This window comes from Zootoca vivipara, chromosome 4, assembly GCF_965207765.1.
Source record: "Zootoca vivipara chromosome 4, rZooViv2.hap1.1, whole genome shotgun sequence".
Classification (NCBI taxonomy): domain Eukaryota; kingdom Metazoa; phylum Chordata; class Lepidosauria; order Squamata; family Lacertidae; genus Zootoca; species Zootoca vivipara.
In genome coordinates, this window is record NC_142587.1 from 83,668,251 (window position 1) to 83,684,483 (window position 16,233).

General features: G+C 46.1%; 1 protein-coding gene across 1 annotated transcript in view; it reads left to right on the forward strand.

Moving 5' to 3' along the window:
* Positions 1–144: 144 nt before the first annotated feature.
* Positions 145–16,233, forward strand: part of GUCY1A2 (guanylate cyclase 1 soluble subunit alpha 2) — a 157,233-nt gene continuing 141,144 nt past the window's right edge. The window contains exon 1 of the mRNA XM_035114362.3: positions 145–885. Within this exon, the coding sequence (XP_034970253.1) occupies positions 577–885 (309 nt within the window). The 5' untranslated portion in view covers positions 145–576. The remainder of the gene's footprint in view (positions 886–16,233) is intronic.

Sequence of the window (16,233 nt, forward strand, 5' to 3'; positions counted from 1 at the left end):
CCTTTCTGGCACATGAAGAGCACTTGCTTTCCCCAAAAAATAAAAAAAAACCCAAAGAGATGCGGAAATGTGGAGACCCGAGCATCAGATGCGAAGCAATACTAAACTGGGATTGCCAGGGTCCTGCCACTGCATGCCTTCCCCCGCGTCCTCGTTTAAATCTGGCGATGGGCGAGGCGCGCCTTTCGCGTTGCGCGCACGTGACACCGGCGGAGGCGAGAGGAGGAGGAGCGAGCGAGGAAGGCAGCGGCGGCGGCGGCGGCGGAGAGAGGAGAGGGGCGGGCAGGCGGGAGGGCGAGTGGGGGGCGGTTGGCAGATCCACGCAGGAGGAAGAGGTGGGCGGCGGACGGAGGCGTCTCCTTTAAATCCTCCCGGCTGCAAGCAAGGCAGCGCATGTGGACGCGAGCGAGGAAGGCAGGGGCAGCGAGAGAGGGATCTCGGCGCCCTCCCGAGCAATGACCAGCCGCGCGATCGCCAGCCCTGCGGGACTCCCTGGCCGCTGCCACCGCGCCTCGCCGGAGCTGCTCGCCATCTGATGCCCCCCTGGCCAAGCAGCAGGAGCAGACGCCACGCAGCATGTCCCGGCGCAAGATCTCGTCGGAATCCTTCAGCTCGCTCGGCTCGGACTACCTGGAGACCAGCCCGGAGGAGGAAGGCGAATGTCCCGTGGCCAGGCTGCTGTGGAACGGCAGCCGGAGCCCCCCTTCGCAGTCCGGGGCCACCACCCCCGTCGCCGCCACAGCCCCTCCGTTAGAGGCGGCGGCGGCAGCGGCGGGGCCAGCCGCGGTCTCGGCAGCCCCCTCGGGCTCCCGGAGGGCTCCTCGCCGGAGGAGGGTCAACCTGGACTCGCTGGGCGAGAGCATCAGCCGCCTCACCGCCCCCACGGTAATTGCGCCGCGCCCGGGCCGCCATCAGGTGCAGGGGCGGTCTCGATGCATGCAACGCAGGGAAGGGAAGGGTTGCGCAGGCAAAGGCGGCCGCAGAAAGGGAAGGGATCGAAATCCAGCAAAACCTCCGGGCGACACCAGGCGCGCGTGTCGCCGCCATCACACGCGACGCGCTGCACGCGGGTTGCGCGTTCTGTTCTGCTTGCCGGGTAGAGAGGTTTTCGCAACGCGCGGAGCGGCCCTCCGTCCCTCGCCTGCATTCGGGTCCCGACTTACGCGCTTGCTGCGGAAAGCCGCGCGCACAACCCATGATCCGGGGTTTGAAAGCGCGGCGCCGTCGGCTCCGGAGTGTAGCCCTCTTGCTCCCGGTCCCCGCCTCGGCGTAACTTTGCTGTATAGCCGCCCTCCCCCTTCCCGGTCCGGTTTCTGCTCGGCGCCGTCCTGTCTCATCCTGGTAACAGTCCACAGCCTGCGCCTCTCCTCCTTGCTTCACCTACATAAATCGAGTGTCGTTGTCTGGTTCCACTATCCTGATCCTCAGCCGGGATCTGGGACTCCTCTTTTGGCTTCTCTCGCTGCAGCTTGCGCTGAAAGTGTGGGAAATCCGCTGCGTTTAGCGTTTCCTAAGCCACCACAACGGAGAATCGGACTGCAAGAGGAGTTGCCGTTATGCACAGAATCATCTCAGGATATTTAGGTGCCTAAGGCAGAAAATTCCAATACCATAGCACCCAGTCCTATAATGCCTTCTCTCCCCTGTCCTTAGCGTGGTGCACAGTCTATCCAAAGTTTTCCCATCAGTCCTGTTGAAAGGGATGAGTGATGGCCAGCCATGCATCTGGTTGGTACATCTAGGTTCCTTGGATAAATGTCAGTTGCTACAGAGGGGCATCGGCCAAAGAGCTCTATTATTGTCTTCATGTCCTTAGGGGGAAGGACCTTAGATCAATGGCACAGCATCCATCTTGCATGCAGAAGTTTCCCAGGTTCAATCCCTGGCATCTCCCGGGAGAGATTCCTGCTTGAAACCCTGGAGAGCTGCTGCTGGTCAGTGTAGGCAATACTGAGCTAGACGGAGTGAGGGTCTGACTTGGTACATAAGGCAGCTTCCTATCTCCCTCTGGGCTCCTGGCTGGCTGCTGTGGTTCTTTTTATGTTCTCTTGTGTGCAAGCCATAAGAGCTTTCCGGCGAGCGTATGGGTCAAGTGTGTCAGCCTTTCCACCTTTGTCAGCTGCCTGACCTTCCTTGCTGCTTATGGTAGCCTGAATCTGTACATGTAGTGGTTTGGATGCAAACATGTCTTATAGCCCAAGCATCTGCACAATTTAAATTGTTCCTTTTTTCATCTGCAAAGTTTCAACTGGGCAATGTTTCACCTGCAATCTCTCCCACCAATAATACTCTGTATCCCCCTCATTCTGTATTTCCTTTTAACGTCTCCCAGGATCTAGGGGATGGTTCAAAAGAAGAGATTTGAAGGTAAGATCTCATTCTTCTGAATTCTCCCTTACTCATCCGTCTCTTGCCAAGCTCCCTGTTGATCTTCTTTACACTTCTTAAACAGTTTGTATCGCAATAACTGTTGGACGCTTCCTCTGTGACACCTTTTCTGTCACTACTGTATTTCAGTTTTTGGTTATCCTTAATTATTCCCCTTGCTTCCGTCCTCAAAAGCGCTGTCCCTTTATTTCCAGATCCTATGGTCAGAGTTTCTCCTAAACCCAACATTTCCCTGCTTCCCCAGCTCTGGGTTCCTTTGTTACTCTCCTAAATGGTGGTGGTGACTTTGGACTTAGGGAAGGGCCATGTAACTCAGCGTCAAGAGCTTGTCCTTGCATGCAGGAGCTCCCAGGTTCAATCCCTGGCAGGTAGAGCTGGGAATATCGCCTGTCTGAAAACTTGGAGAGCTACTGTCAATCAGAGTAGACATTACTGAGCTGGATGGAACATTGGTCTGACTTAGTATGAGGCTGCTTCCTGCGTGGGTGTTTTAGATGCATATGTAACATGCAAACGCAAATACCCGAATTAAGAACCTAAGAAAGAGCCTGCTGGATCAGGCCAACTGCCCTTCTAGTCCAGCATCCTGTTCTCACCGTGGCCTCCCAGATGCCTGTGGGAAAACTGGCAAGCAGGATCTGAGCATGAGAATTCTGATGGTCCACCCCCAGGAAAAGCGATTTTGGGCAATTTGGAGCAAAGGAGAGGAATGTGTGTGCCTGTTGCTTCCTCAAACGAGGCTGCTTTTGCAGCTTGAATCCCACTGGATTCCCAAAGTGTCATTTCCTTTAAAAAGAAATGGGCAGCTGTCGTTTGGTTACATGGATTAATGTGTAAGGTGTAGCCAGGCTCTCAAAACACCAGCTTAGCCTCTTGCACTCCAGTGATCTGCACTGGCTGCTTGTGAAGATTCTCATCTGTGCAGAGAAGCTGCTCTTATTTCTGCTGGTGATTATTGCTTTGCTGTTTGACTTCAGCTCTTACAATTCTGGGCCCCTTTAGAGGAAAAGCCTCTGAAGTTTCCTACTGTTATTAACTGTTGCTCCTAGTTACTTCTGTGCATGTCAGGTGGACCCATGTGCTGAGTTTCAAAGACTGCTGCTGAGAATCCAATCAGAGAACAATGAACTGACCACTTATCTTGGGTGCAGTACACGTTCTTAGGTTCCCATTGTCCTGAGCGCTGAAAGGAAAAATCTGAAGGAGGGGAAAAAAGAACCCCATCTCCTGTTTACAGCATTTCAGGAAGGAAAGCAGCCACGTGTTTCAACAACACTGAAATCTGGGGCATTTCCCAGGGAGGCTGGAGATAACAAATCAATGGTTTGGAATTAGAAGACGCAACTGGTATCTGCAGGGAAATATTGCAGTTTGGAGTGCTCCTGTTTGTGGTTCCAAGATATTCCATCCCATTCTCCCCTTTTCCACACCCTCTGATCATATTCAGTCTGCATTGGGCTGTTTTGGGGTGTCCTCCATCATGGGGGTTTTTCCTCTAAAGAGCTTGTGCTTTGCTGCAACCCTTACCGTTTCCCCAAGCATACTGATACTTCTCTCCTGCATGTGGATGGCGCTGTTTTGTCTTCTTAAGGACCCTTGCGGAGAACGAGTTTGCCATTTATATATAGGACTAGCAAAATTCCAATCATTACGGTGGTTTTGTGAAAGAGAGGATATTGCATAGACCTCTCTGTGTCCCTTGCTGGGTTTGTGATCAGTGATAATAACTAAAGCACCATGTGTAGAGTTTGCCCCCACCACATCCTTGTTCCCAGTTGCTTTGCTTTACTTTCCCACACACCAGAGTTCTCTTTCTGGGTCACACTAGAGTGTGACAGAATCTCGAGAAACTTTTATATGCTCTGCAGGGGTGAAAATAGCTTGCAGGAGTGATTGGAAGTGGTGAAACACTCGATGGGGAAAGGGTTAAGCGCCCTCTTTTTATGCTGCATCTCTGCTCCAAATCTATGCTGAAATAATAGCTAAATATAAAATGATGGAAGCAGGTTTACATATGACACCTGTATGCGAATGTCTGCAATAGCTCACCAGCACTCAGGTCCATAAATTGATTTCAGTGATAGAACTCAGCCCTGGAATAGAGCCTCTCATATATAAAATATAGTTCCCAACATACTTTCTGTCACTGGCTATGTGGAGTCTTGCTTGCCTTATACCAAGTCCACCTAGCCCAGTATGGTCCCTACCAGCTTGAACCTGGGACCATTTTCATTCAAAGCAAGTCATCTCCCAACTGAGCTTCATTTCCTGCACATAGGCTAGTGCTTGTATGTTTGTGATTAGCAGGGACAGGGGTGAAGTTCGCCTCTAATTGCATCCCTTCGTTTCCCCCTTTACAGGCTCTCATCAAAGTGAATCATTGCCTTTCCCTCTGATGGGGAATGATAAATTGGTGCTGTTGGGTCACTATTGTGGTGAAAGTGAAATCTGCCTTCAGTTGGGGGACACTTAGCATTCTACCTGTTAGCCCCGTTTGTTTGGCTTGATGGACATCTAGAACTTACCAGCGTCGTTTTACAGCAACTGCAATGCCTCTCTTGTTTCTCAGCGCTGTGGAGAGAAGCTAAAATTGGTAGAGAGATTATTAGGAAACAGGTGCTTAGGATGAATGCAGTTTAGCCATGGCAGCAAACCTTCTTCCTCCACTCTGATCTGTTTTGTGGGAGCTCTTTGGTGCGATTTTACAAAGCGTGCAAAATAATAAGGGTGGAATTGACACTATCTTGAAATCAGTGAATTGAGTTCATCAGTGTTGTTGCTTTTTACACTTCATCAATCAGCACAACGTTGGGGGTATATATTTGGCATGTTCATAAGTTGTGTCTAAAAATGCAGATGTGCGTCTCTCCTCCCTCATTCCCACTGGCATAGAGCTTTCACATTACCATATACTGGATGTAATAAACAACAATTTTTGCTGTAAATGACCAGTGTTCATTGAAATGCTATTGTAGTGTCCTGAAAGCACCAGCTAAATTTTACTCTCTTATCTGTGCTGAAATAGTTTGTTTTGGAGTTAACGAAATGCTGAAAGCACTCAAATCTTACTCAAAGTCTTAACCTTGGACAGGAGATGTTAGGGATCCTTGTACTGTGTCAGAAGCCAGAGTGAACAAGTTGGTAGCTTAATCATAATTTCTGATGTCAGGCAGGAGTGCAGTAAATTAGATTATGTTTATTCTCTCCCCTTTCTCCCTCCAATTCATGGCATTTGCACCCAGGTTTATATGTTTAGGATTGCAGCATACAATTCTGATTTTTGATAAATAGGTTTTGACACGCGTTGTGGGGGAAAAATTCAAGGCAGTTGGTCATGCAGAATTTTGATGCTAGGGAACTGGAATAATCCTGTGTTAGACCGTGGTCCTGCAAAAGATGATTGCTGATTTCTAGATATTAGGAATCAGAACTGTGTCGTCGTCCCCGTCCCCACAAGAAGGGGTAAACAATTCCACCTATAATATTACAGCTAGAGCTAATGATCTGTTCAGTGGTTGGAGGTGGAGATTGCAATATAAAACATGCTGCAGTTATCATTACACTTGTAGCAGGTGGTATGTTCAGTTCTAGTCAAATTATAGTTGGTAAATGATAGGAATCAGTGGGCAGTCTATTGTCTGTGTGCCACCTTCCCATTTTTTTGGGGAAAAAAAGATTTCTATCCGAGCTCTTGATTTATTGGTCTGTCAATTGCTATGGTTCATCCTTGCTTTTGACATCCTTTTTATTCATCATGACAACAGTGGATAAAGCAAACGAGCAATGGGTTAGATATAGGTAGTATATTACATGGTTAAGTGTAGTACAGTTTGTTTAACTAGCATTTTCTTTCATTGATTTCCAACTCCCCCCCTTTTTTTTTGAGTAAGCAGACCTAACAGTTGGTGCTATGGTGTCAAAATTAACCGAAGACATCCCAGCTAGCCTGCAGTATATTTTGTCTATCTAATAAGATAGTGGCATAATTTTCATAACTCTTGTACGGTATGTTTCAAAGTGATCTGATAAAGTGCATTTTCGTATTCCCCTCCCTACCCCAAGATAATCCAGAACTGGTACTGCCTCAGATTTTAGCAATTATATTTTCACATTTTGATGCCTCATTAACCCTCCCATAATGAGATAGCTTAAAAGGTAGGTCCAGACATTCAGACCATAAAAAGAATATTTATTTGCCACTGTTCAATCTGAGGAAACAAACACACATTAAGGGGAATGCTCCTTCTGACCATTCTGGGTCGTCGTTCCGTCCCCCGGCCACTTGGAGGATTATACATTTGTAAATTAATTTTTCAGATCATGGCTGAGCCAACAGACTACTTGTTGCTTTGGTTTCACAAGTTGCTTCAGTAATTATCACTGCAGATTTCTGCTGCTGATAAGATGCTCTGCACACATCTCTGCCTCTACTTCTTCACAGTATATTTAATAACAATGTTTCAATTTAACATTTTTATATTGTCATAAGGTAAGTCAATCAATATACTTTATTCGACCGATAGTCAGAACAAAAACATTTCACAATACAAAGATAAACATATAAAACTGAAGGAATCAGGGGGATACATAAAAATATAAGAATATAAAACTGAAGACATCAGCGGGATACATAAAAATATAAAAATATAAAACTGGGGGCATCAGCGGGATACATAAATGGGGTATGACCGCACTACTAAACCTCCTAATCAATTTTGGAATAAGGTAAGTCAGTATTATTATGCCCCATATTAGAAAGGGGGTGGGGGAGGCAGAGAGCCATCTAAGAGTGTTTATTGCAGAGCACAGATCTGAGCTGGGGAATTCTCGATTTTTAGCTCAGCCTCTTAGATGCTACACCACATCACCTCTCAACTTGGCAGGATAGTGTTTACTGGGTCTGTAGCCCCGTGGTAGAGCACCTGTTTTGCATGTAGAAAGTCCCAGTTTCAACCCCTGGCATCTCCAGGAAGCAGCGGGAGAGACTTACCAACCAGAACCCTGAAGAGCTACTGTCAGTCTGTGCTGGCAGTATTGAGCTAGATCAGGGTTTCCCAAACCTGCGCCTCCAGCTGTTTTAGGACTGCAACTCCCTTGATATGTATAGTATAGGTAGGTAGGTATTATATAGAGTAACGTATATGCTCTGTGTCAGGGGGACTCCCTACAGGGAGCCTTCCCCGTCATCCTGACCAGCTCTTCGGCCAGCGATAGCACGAGCAGCGAGTCAGGAGGAGGGAATGAGGAATGGAGCGGAATGGAGGGAGGGCTCAGTGAGGTGAGCCCTGGCTACGCTCTGGAGAACAGAGCATGCAGGAAGGGCTCAGAGATGCGTCAGAGCCTTGGCACCGCTCTGGTCGAGGGACAGCAGATGAGGGGCTCAGAGAGACGCCGGAGCCTAGGCGCCCCAGCCAGCAAGAGGGGTGACCTCTCCTTCCGGCACCCAAATTGAGGTGCGTGCCCACACGTAGGGCGAAGGGGCGGCGTTTCAGGTGCCCAGGCTTTTATGCTGGTCCATAAGCAGACGGAAGGTTCTGAAAGTGACTTGGTGGTCATGTTTTCTGCTATCTCTGCACTGTAAATAGTATGCACAATAAAACTCTTAAAGACAGCGCGGACTGGAGTGTCTTTACTCGAGAGTAGCCGCAACAACCCCCTGACACTATGAATATAAGGTAGTGTGTCGTGTATGTGTTTTGTGTAAATGTAAATGTATGTGTTTTATATGTTAATAATAAAAAAGGACTGCAACTCCCATCATCCTTAGCTAGTAGGACCAGTGGCCAGGGATGATGGGAACTGTAGTCCAAAAACAGTTGGAGACCCAAGTTTGAGAAATTCTGATCTAGATGGACCAATGGACTGACTCCATGTAAAAAATAAATCCTGTGCCCCCCAAAATATCCTGCAGTTTCCCATAAGACCAACAGAATTTATATAAAATAAAAAAATTCCTTCAGTAGCACCTTAAAGACCAACTAAGTTTTTATTTTGGTAACTTAGTTGGTCTTTAAACTTAGTTGGTCTTTAAGGTGCTACTGAAGGAATTTTTTTATTTTACTTTGACCCAGACCAACACGGCTACCTACCTGTAACCAGAATTTATATAGCACTTCTAAGTGTTCAAACTGTTTTACAAAATTATTGCACACCTTTATCACAACCCTGCATGATCTGCTGGGGTGCTGCAGGGCTTTGCAACTGTGACATAGTGAACTGAGCAGAACGCCAGGTGAGGCAGGGGTCACACCGAATTTTAGGCTTGCACAGGGCGCCACTGAAATTTGAAAGGCCAAAGTTCGCCCTGGAATTTCTATTCCTATTTTGCAGATTGGGAGAGGGGGGTCTGGTGTAGACTGATAGGGAATTAGCAAAGGCTGCCTATGATGGTTCATATGCAGAGCAATATGGTTTGGAGGATTGGGGATAATAATAATAATAATAATAATAATAATAATAATAATAATAAATTTATTATTTATTCCCCAGCCATTCTGGGCGGCTTCCAACAGAAGTATTAAAATACAATAATTTATTAAACATTAAAAGCTTCCCTAAACAGGGCTGCCTTCAGATGTCCTCTAAAAGTCTGGTAGTTGTTTTTCTCTTTGACATCTGGTGGGAGGGCGTTCCACAGGGCAGGTGCCACTACCGAGAAGCCCCTCTGCCTGGTTCCTTGTAACTTGGCTTCTCGCAGCGAGGGAACCGCCAGAAGGCCCTCGGCACTGGACCTCAGTGTCCGGGCAGAACAATGGTGCTTCGGGTTCCTGAGTTTCCGCAGACCCAACTAATTTATTCTTGTTTAGCTCAGGTGATGTTTTATCACAGGCATAGGCAACATGGCCCTCCAGATGTTTTGGGACTACAATTCCCACCATCCCTGACCACTGGTCCTGTTAGCTAGGGATCATGGGAGTTGTAGTCCCAAAACATCTGGAGGGCCAAGTTTGCCTATGACTGTTTTATCATAAGGTTACTAGGCGTCCCCGTTTCCCGGGGACAGTCCCCAGATTTACAAATCAGTTCCATGACAAAATCCATCTATTTAGTAGGAAGTTGAAAAGTGTTCATTGAAAAAAACACAAAAAAACCTGGTAACCTTTTTTTAAATCATCATGTCTAGCACCCACCCAAACCAGAACTGTAAACCAGAATCAAACCCTGGTTTGCGATCCTTGCTTGGAAAGACAAGTGCTAACTTTAATTTGTCAGTTTGGATGTCATGGCAAATTATGGTTTGTTGCTTGTGGAAGGTAACAAATCAAACCGGAGAAATGCAAGGACAAGGGGGGGCTAAAAGAGGAGAGAGCTGAGCCTCATGCTCACTTGTGGTTTGGCATCAAGTTCATAGCGGAGGAATTCGTTGAGCTGCAGATTTCCTAGTCTACAGTGGGCCAGTCAATATGCTATAGTTCGGGAGAACATTCCATTGATGGGAAGCTAGAATGGGATTGCAGCTTCATTCTGCTTGATAAAAGCAGGTTAATTCTTATCAGAACTTTTACTGAAAAATGAGTCCCATTGAACTTAGTGGGATTTCTGAGTGAGTAGGTGGAATTCAGTCTTGCATTAATACAGTTCTATCTGTGGAGACATTTCTGTCTGCTAGTGATCTCCCCCCACATGCTCTTTGTGTGTGTGTGTGTCTCCGTCTCCTGACCCTCTACATCAGATTTTGGGGAAAGTCCTGTTAGAACTGGATTGCAAATTTCCTAGTCGGAGATGCGTTGGGAAACATGGATATTCCCCTGGTCAGAAGTGTTCAGGCGGTAGGCTACCTCTCACGATTAAATTGCAGATTGCGATACTTCATTGGCATTATAATATCATCATTTCCAAACTGTGTGTTAGGAAGGGAAATAGAGGCAAGTGTCACGGTGCAGTGTGTTGTTATCCTGGAGTTTAGATCTGAATCTCAGGTGCAAAATATTTCATTCTGATCAGGTGGCTGCATTGCACAATGCCAGTTCCATTTGTCTGAGTCTTCTCTCCCAGAATAGTAACCCTATATTATATAAAATCAGGTACAATTCTTAAGTTTCTGTTCTGACATGCCAGAGTATTGGAACATTCAAGAAATTATTTCTTAATTCTTAATAATCGTGATTGCTAGATGGATTATCTAAATTTGGAGTAAGTCATGATTTTGCACATTATGCGCCTGTGACCCACCAAATCAAGTACAGCCCACCTAGTGTGCATTGTGGCCTGCCAGATATGTGACAATCACTTCATTTTTTTTAGTTGTAGACAGGCAGAAAAACTAGGGCGCTTATCAAACCCTTGGTGGTTGTCATAAATGACTGGTGGTTTACATTTGGATTGATGGATTATGAATTGTGTATGCCTGGGACAACTTTTTTCACCTTCTATCGCACTACATAGGATCAGGAGTTTAAAGATGCTCCTGATACACATTTGACAATGCTTGGGTTATATTGCTTTTATTAGAGATAACTGGAGTATATACAGGATAAATTTAGAAAGGAACTGAAGGTTATCCGGCCCAGCCTTTTTATTCTAAGGCAGGATCCGTCAAACACAATTCTTTGTGGGCTGATTTCACACATAATACACATGCCCATCATTTTATGACGATGGCATCAAGTGGGTGACTTGAAACTGGAGATCAAACACCCCAGATAGAACTTCCACATCATCTCAAACGCAAATATTTTCAAAGGAGTTGACTCATGCATTTAGCTGTGATGCAAAAGACGAGAAATCAAGTGATGTACAAGCTATACGCGAATTGGTTCCAAGCGAATGATCACTATTATCTGCAGTAATGAGAGAGTCTTTAGAATAATTGAATTTTGGGAACCGGGAGATATTCCCCCAAAGTCATCTAGCCCAGCTCCTGCTCGGTGCAGACTTTACAATGCAGGGTGCAACTACAGCATCCCAGAAAAGTAGGCACCCAGTTTCAGTTTGAACCCTCCACTGATGGACATTCCACCAGCAGAAGCGGCTGTACGAGGGCTAATGGGGCATGGCCCCAGCAACAGCAGTCTACCCTCAGCCAGCTCCCACCTTACCTGCCTTACTTACAGCTAATCTCGGGGGCAGCATTGCCTATCAGCTTCCTCCTCCTTAGTATTGCAGGAGTTTGGATGAGATGGCCCTTGGGGGTCCCTTCCATTTCTACAGTTCTTTGATTCCAGAACTCTTATGCTCAGCTCTGTTCCTGGCTTCCAGCAGCAGTGGATCAGACAAGCATTTGATTCACACACCCCCCCCCACTCTCCATATTCTTTCAGTCTCACTAATGGTCCATTTTCATGATGGGGAAAGATTGCCAATGACCCATCTGTATTCTTGCTCCACTGTAAAAACCACCATACCACTCATCCCCTGGTTTTGAATCCCGCATAGCTGCCATGTCTCCCGTATTCCCCGTGAAACCCCCGTTTTTCTGGCTGTCCCCAGCCGAAAAAACAGATCTTTTTGTTTCCCCCTGGTTTATTCTGGCACGACGGCCATTTTGGAACTGGGCGGAGCATGCTCAGAAGCGACTTTTGATGCTGCTTTGCCCAGTTCCAAAATGGCTGCAGTGCGACTTCTGGTGCAGCAGCCATTTTGCAACAGGGCAGAGCAGCATCAAAAGTCGCTTCTGAGCATGCTCCACCCAGTTCCAAAATGGCGGCAGTGCTACTTCCGGTCTGCTACGTCCGGTCCAGTCCCTTATTTCTCAGACTGGAACTTGGCAGGTATGGAATCCCGTTGTTGTGAACAGTTGGACCTCAACCATTGCAGTGTGAGATTCCTGCATTGCGTTGCAGGGGGTTGGGCTAGATGACCCTCGGGGTCCTTTCCAGCTTTTCCATTTTGTGATTTTATGATTCTATGGCTCCACCTGTCATTGGCCCTGGCTCTTCCTCCAATGAGTTCTCTGCCTTCTGCCCTGCCAGTCCCATTGGGCACCAGTTCCCCCCATCTCTTGAGGCAGTCTGTGTCACTGTTGAGTGGCTCTTCCCATTAGGAAGTCTCCTCCGGTGTTTAGCTGAAAGCTGCTACCTTGCAATTTCTTTGCAATGCTGTCTTAGCACAGGGGGGAGCTCTCCCACGCTGTGCTTCCACTTGGTAATTGGCAGGTACGAAATGGATGGAAGAAAGCAGGAGATGTTGGAAATAGGAAGTCAAAGAAAGAAAGAAAAATAAGTGAGTTTTCTGTAGCATATGGGAGAGCCATATCCTTATGTAGAATATTATACAGAACACAGAAAAAGTTCTGTAAACTATTCCTCTGAGCGATGCAGGTTGCTGGTTGTTTTCAGCACTTGCGAAAAGTTAGAAATTACACGGTTAAGCAAAAATCAAATCAAATCTGCAAAGACGTGTGCATAACTGGCAGTGAAATATGGACTCCAATCGGAAATGTATCCTTGTGACTATGGAACGAGTGAAAAACCAGTCTGTGGGTACGAGAGGCAACAGATTTATAAAACTTAAAACATCCAATGTGAAAATGCTTTGAGCAAATTGTCTGCAAAGAGACTGGGGTATGAGTGGGGTCAGATGAGCGGGGTACAAATACTGTAATAAAATAATAAAAAAAGACACAGAAAACATAGCTGGATAGATGGCATAAAATTATAACTCAGTTATTAACTAACAGCACAATCTTAATCACGTCTACTCTGAAGTAAGTCATACTGAATTCACTGGGGATTACTCAGAGAAAAGTAGAGTTAGGATTGCAGCCTAAATAACCAAATAAACATATTTACAGTTTATTTATTTGTTTGAAGCTGTAATGCTATATATTCAACTCAGTGGGACTTAATTTGGAGCAGGTTTGCACTGCATGTTTAGAATTTTAGCTTATTTTTCAGCCCCAGGTTGGAGCATAGCTTTTAAAAATAAAATAAAATATTTTTCCCCACTGTGATTTTGTTTGCTTTATGACGGAGTTCTTAATTTGTTGTTTATTTGGACCTGTTTATATGATTTTGCAATGTTTGTATATTGCTGTTTCTCTCTGTTTATTTTTATTGCTTTCCCCACTTGCTCTGCAGTTGAAAATATTTAATGAAGAATGTGCTGTAAATGCTGCAAATCATAATAAAGATAATAAGAAGCCCCAACCTCCCCAACCACACTGGTATAAGTGATGCAAATCAAGCTAATTTGCACATATTTCCTTGGTTAGTATCGTATATTTTATTTCTGGCAGTTATAGGAAGGGACAAAAAGCTGGTAAAGGGCTATTTCCAACTATATTGGTCTAGGCAGTAAGCAGCACATGATCTGAATCACAAAGCATTTATCTTCTTTTGACTTCCATTCAACTATCTGGAAATCACTTCCCCAAAATACCCATGGCATTGGGGTGGATTTGCACTGTGGGGCCCAGTAGGTTGGGATGCAGGTGGCGCTGTGGTCTAAACCACTGAGCCTCTTGGGCTTGCCCATTGGAAGGTTGGTGGTTCGAATCCCCGTAACGGAGTGAGCTCCTGTTGCTCTGTCCCAGCTTCTGCCAACCTAGCAGTTTGAAAGCACGCCAGTGCAAGTAGATAAATAGGTACTGCTGTGGCAGGAAGGTAAACGGCGTTTCCATGCGCTCTGGCTTCCGTCACGGTGTTCCGTTGTGCCAGAAGCAGTTTAGTCATGCTGACCACATGACCCGGAAAGCTGTCTGTGGACAAACGCCGGCCCCCTCGGCCTGAATGAGATGAGCGCCGCAACCCCATAGTTGCCTTTGACTGGACTTAACTGTCCAGGGGTCCTTTACCTTTTTTAAAACCTTTAGTACGTTTTGACAGTTGCAGGGTTTTGACAGTTGCAGCTCAGTGATCACAACTGCAAAAGGTGTCTGTTCACCCAAGATGCAAATGTTATTTTTTTTAAATAAAAGTTGAGGCCTTGGTCTTGGCTTTCTTCTAACCAAGGCTTCTTTTTACCTGGAACTCACAGGAACTCAGTTCTGGCACCTCTCAGGTGAGTGCTGTTGCCATTCTAAGAGAATGAGGGAGGTGTTCGCGGTGAGTTCTGGCACCTCTTTTTCTAGAAAAATAGCAGGCAAAAAGCCTCTATAAAGTCCAAGTGTCTCTGCGTCCAGTCCCTGTGTCCGTGGGATTGCACTACTGCGCCGTTGGGACAGAGCGCGTTGGCAGGCGTGTAAGGGAGCTCAGCCTCTCGGCGTTTGGAGCAGCTCTCGCGAGAGAATCCAGAGGATGCGCGAGATAGCCCCGTGCTCGTGAGCGAGCGCGCTCTGTCTCCACGCAGGCACACTCGCGAGGCCGTTTACTTCTCGCGTGGACTTACTTCTAAGCAGCAGCGGCCGTTACAAGTGGCGGCGGGCGAGCGATGTCAGCTCTGCACATGTCCCCAAGGTTGCTAGAGCAACAGGCCTGTTCTAGCACCCGTTAATTTAACGGGCTTCATGACTAGTAGCTTATAACTTGCCTGAAACTTCAATAAATAGTACCAGAGAACTTAGAATCTAGCCTTGGCTGGACACATTTCTGCAACAGATTAGTCTAGTGTGAATCATTCACTGCACTGTGGTGTATGTATATTTGATACGTTGGCAGAGACCATTAAGCGCACCATTTCTCAAACCTTCAGAAGTCATTTTGGAATTGCTGCTTTACTTATGATATCAGAGTCCTTCTGTATTTAACTTCAGTGCTATGACAAGTATTTGAAATTGCTGTGATCCGTTGTTTCGTGTGGTTTGTGTGTTTTGTTTTGTTTTTTAAAAAAACCATATTGGCACTGTTGGGGCTATTCACTCTTTACAAAACACGGCTAATGTTCAGCAATCTAGACAAGTCAGGGCACTGCTTTTACTGCAGCTGAGGACATGGTGAAACCACCAAGATGCCTTTCTGTTTCCATTTTTCAAATACTTTTTATTTGCAATGCAAAATTATATTTAAAAAATCAATTACATATCATATAAAGAGATTCCTCTGAATCTCAGGGTGTTCCCCCACCCCTCCCCTGGAGTCCCATTTTAATAATTTAAAACTGCATATTTTTTATCAATCCATATTTTCCATGATACACTACAAGTGAAATCAAAATCCTGCCAATGTTTCCATCTGCTTACAGTGGTCTCTTAGATAACTTATAATTTTTCCCATTCTTTTATACAACAGTTGGTTTTTGTGTTTTCCAGTCAGCTTTGCCATTTCAGCATAGTCCATCAGCTTGGTTTGCCATTCTTCTCTGGTAGGGACTGTATCCTCTTTCCATCTCTTATACAGGAGCGTTTTCAAATTCCTCCTGAATGTTCATGACGATGGAATCAGGCAACCCTCATTAGGAAGGCATTCCGCAAATGTGGAGCCACCACTGAAAAGGCCCCATCATGGATCAGGCGCAATTGGGTTTCACCACCAACAAGGCCTCAGCCGATGATTGTAGGGTCATAAATTGTTGATATTGGGGGAGGTGCCTTTAAAGGTACTTGCATCACCAGGTCATTTGGGGCTTTATATACTAGTACAGGGAGGGTGGAAGGCAGGGAGATGGAGCAAGAGCCAATGGCCGAACCCATCGATTTGAATTTTGCCCCCACTCATCTCTTTGCTGAGTTCTACAAGGGCAACACAGACTAGTGTGCCATTCAGCCTAACCGACCAGCCTCCCCACTGCTCTCTGGGGTTGTGGGCCTGGCCACTTTAGCCCAGACAAAAGATGAAAAGCATTTCCTGGTGATTGCCAGTTATTCTCAGGACTTTTAAGTTCCCCTTTTCTTATATTTTGGGCCAGTTCTACTTGCCAAGTGGCCCCTCTGGCGGGCATCGCTGTGCGCTTCGGGTCTTTAAATTTGGTGCGCTTTAGGCATTTTAAGCATGCACTTCATAAGTGCATGACAGTTGAAGGGCCTTAATG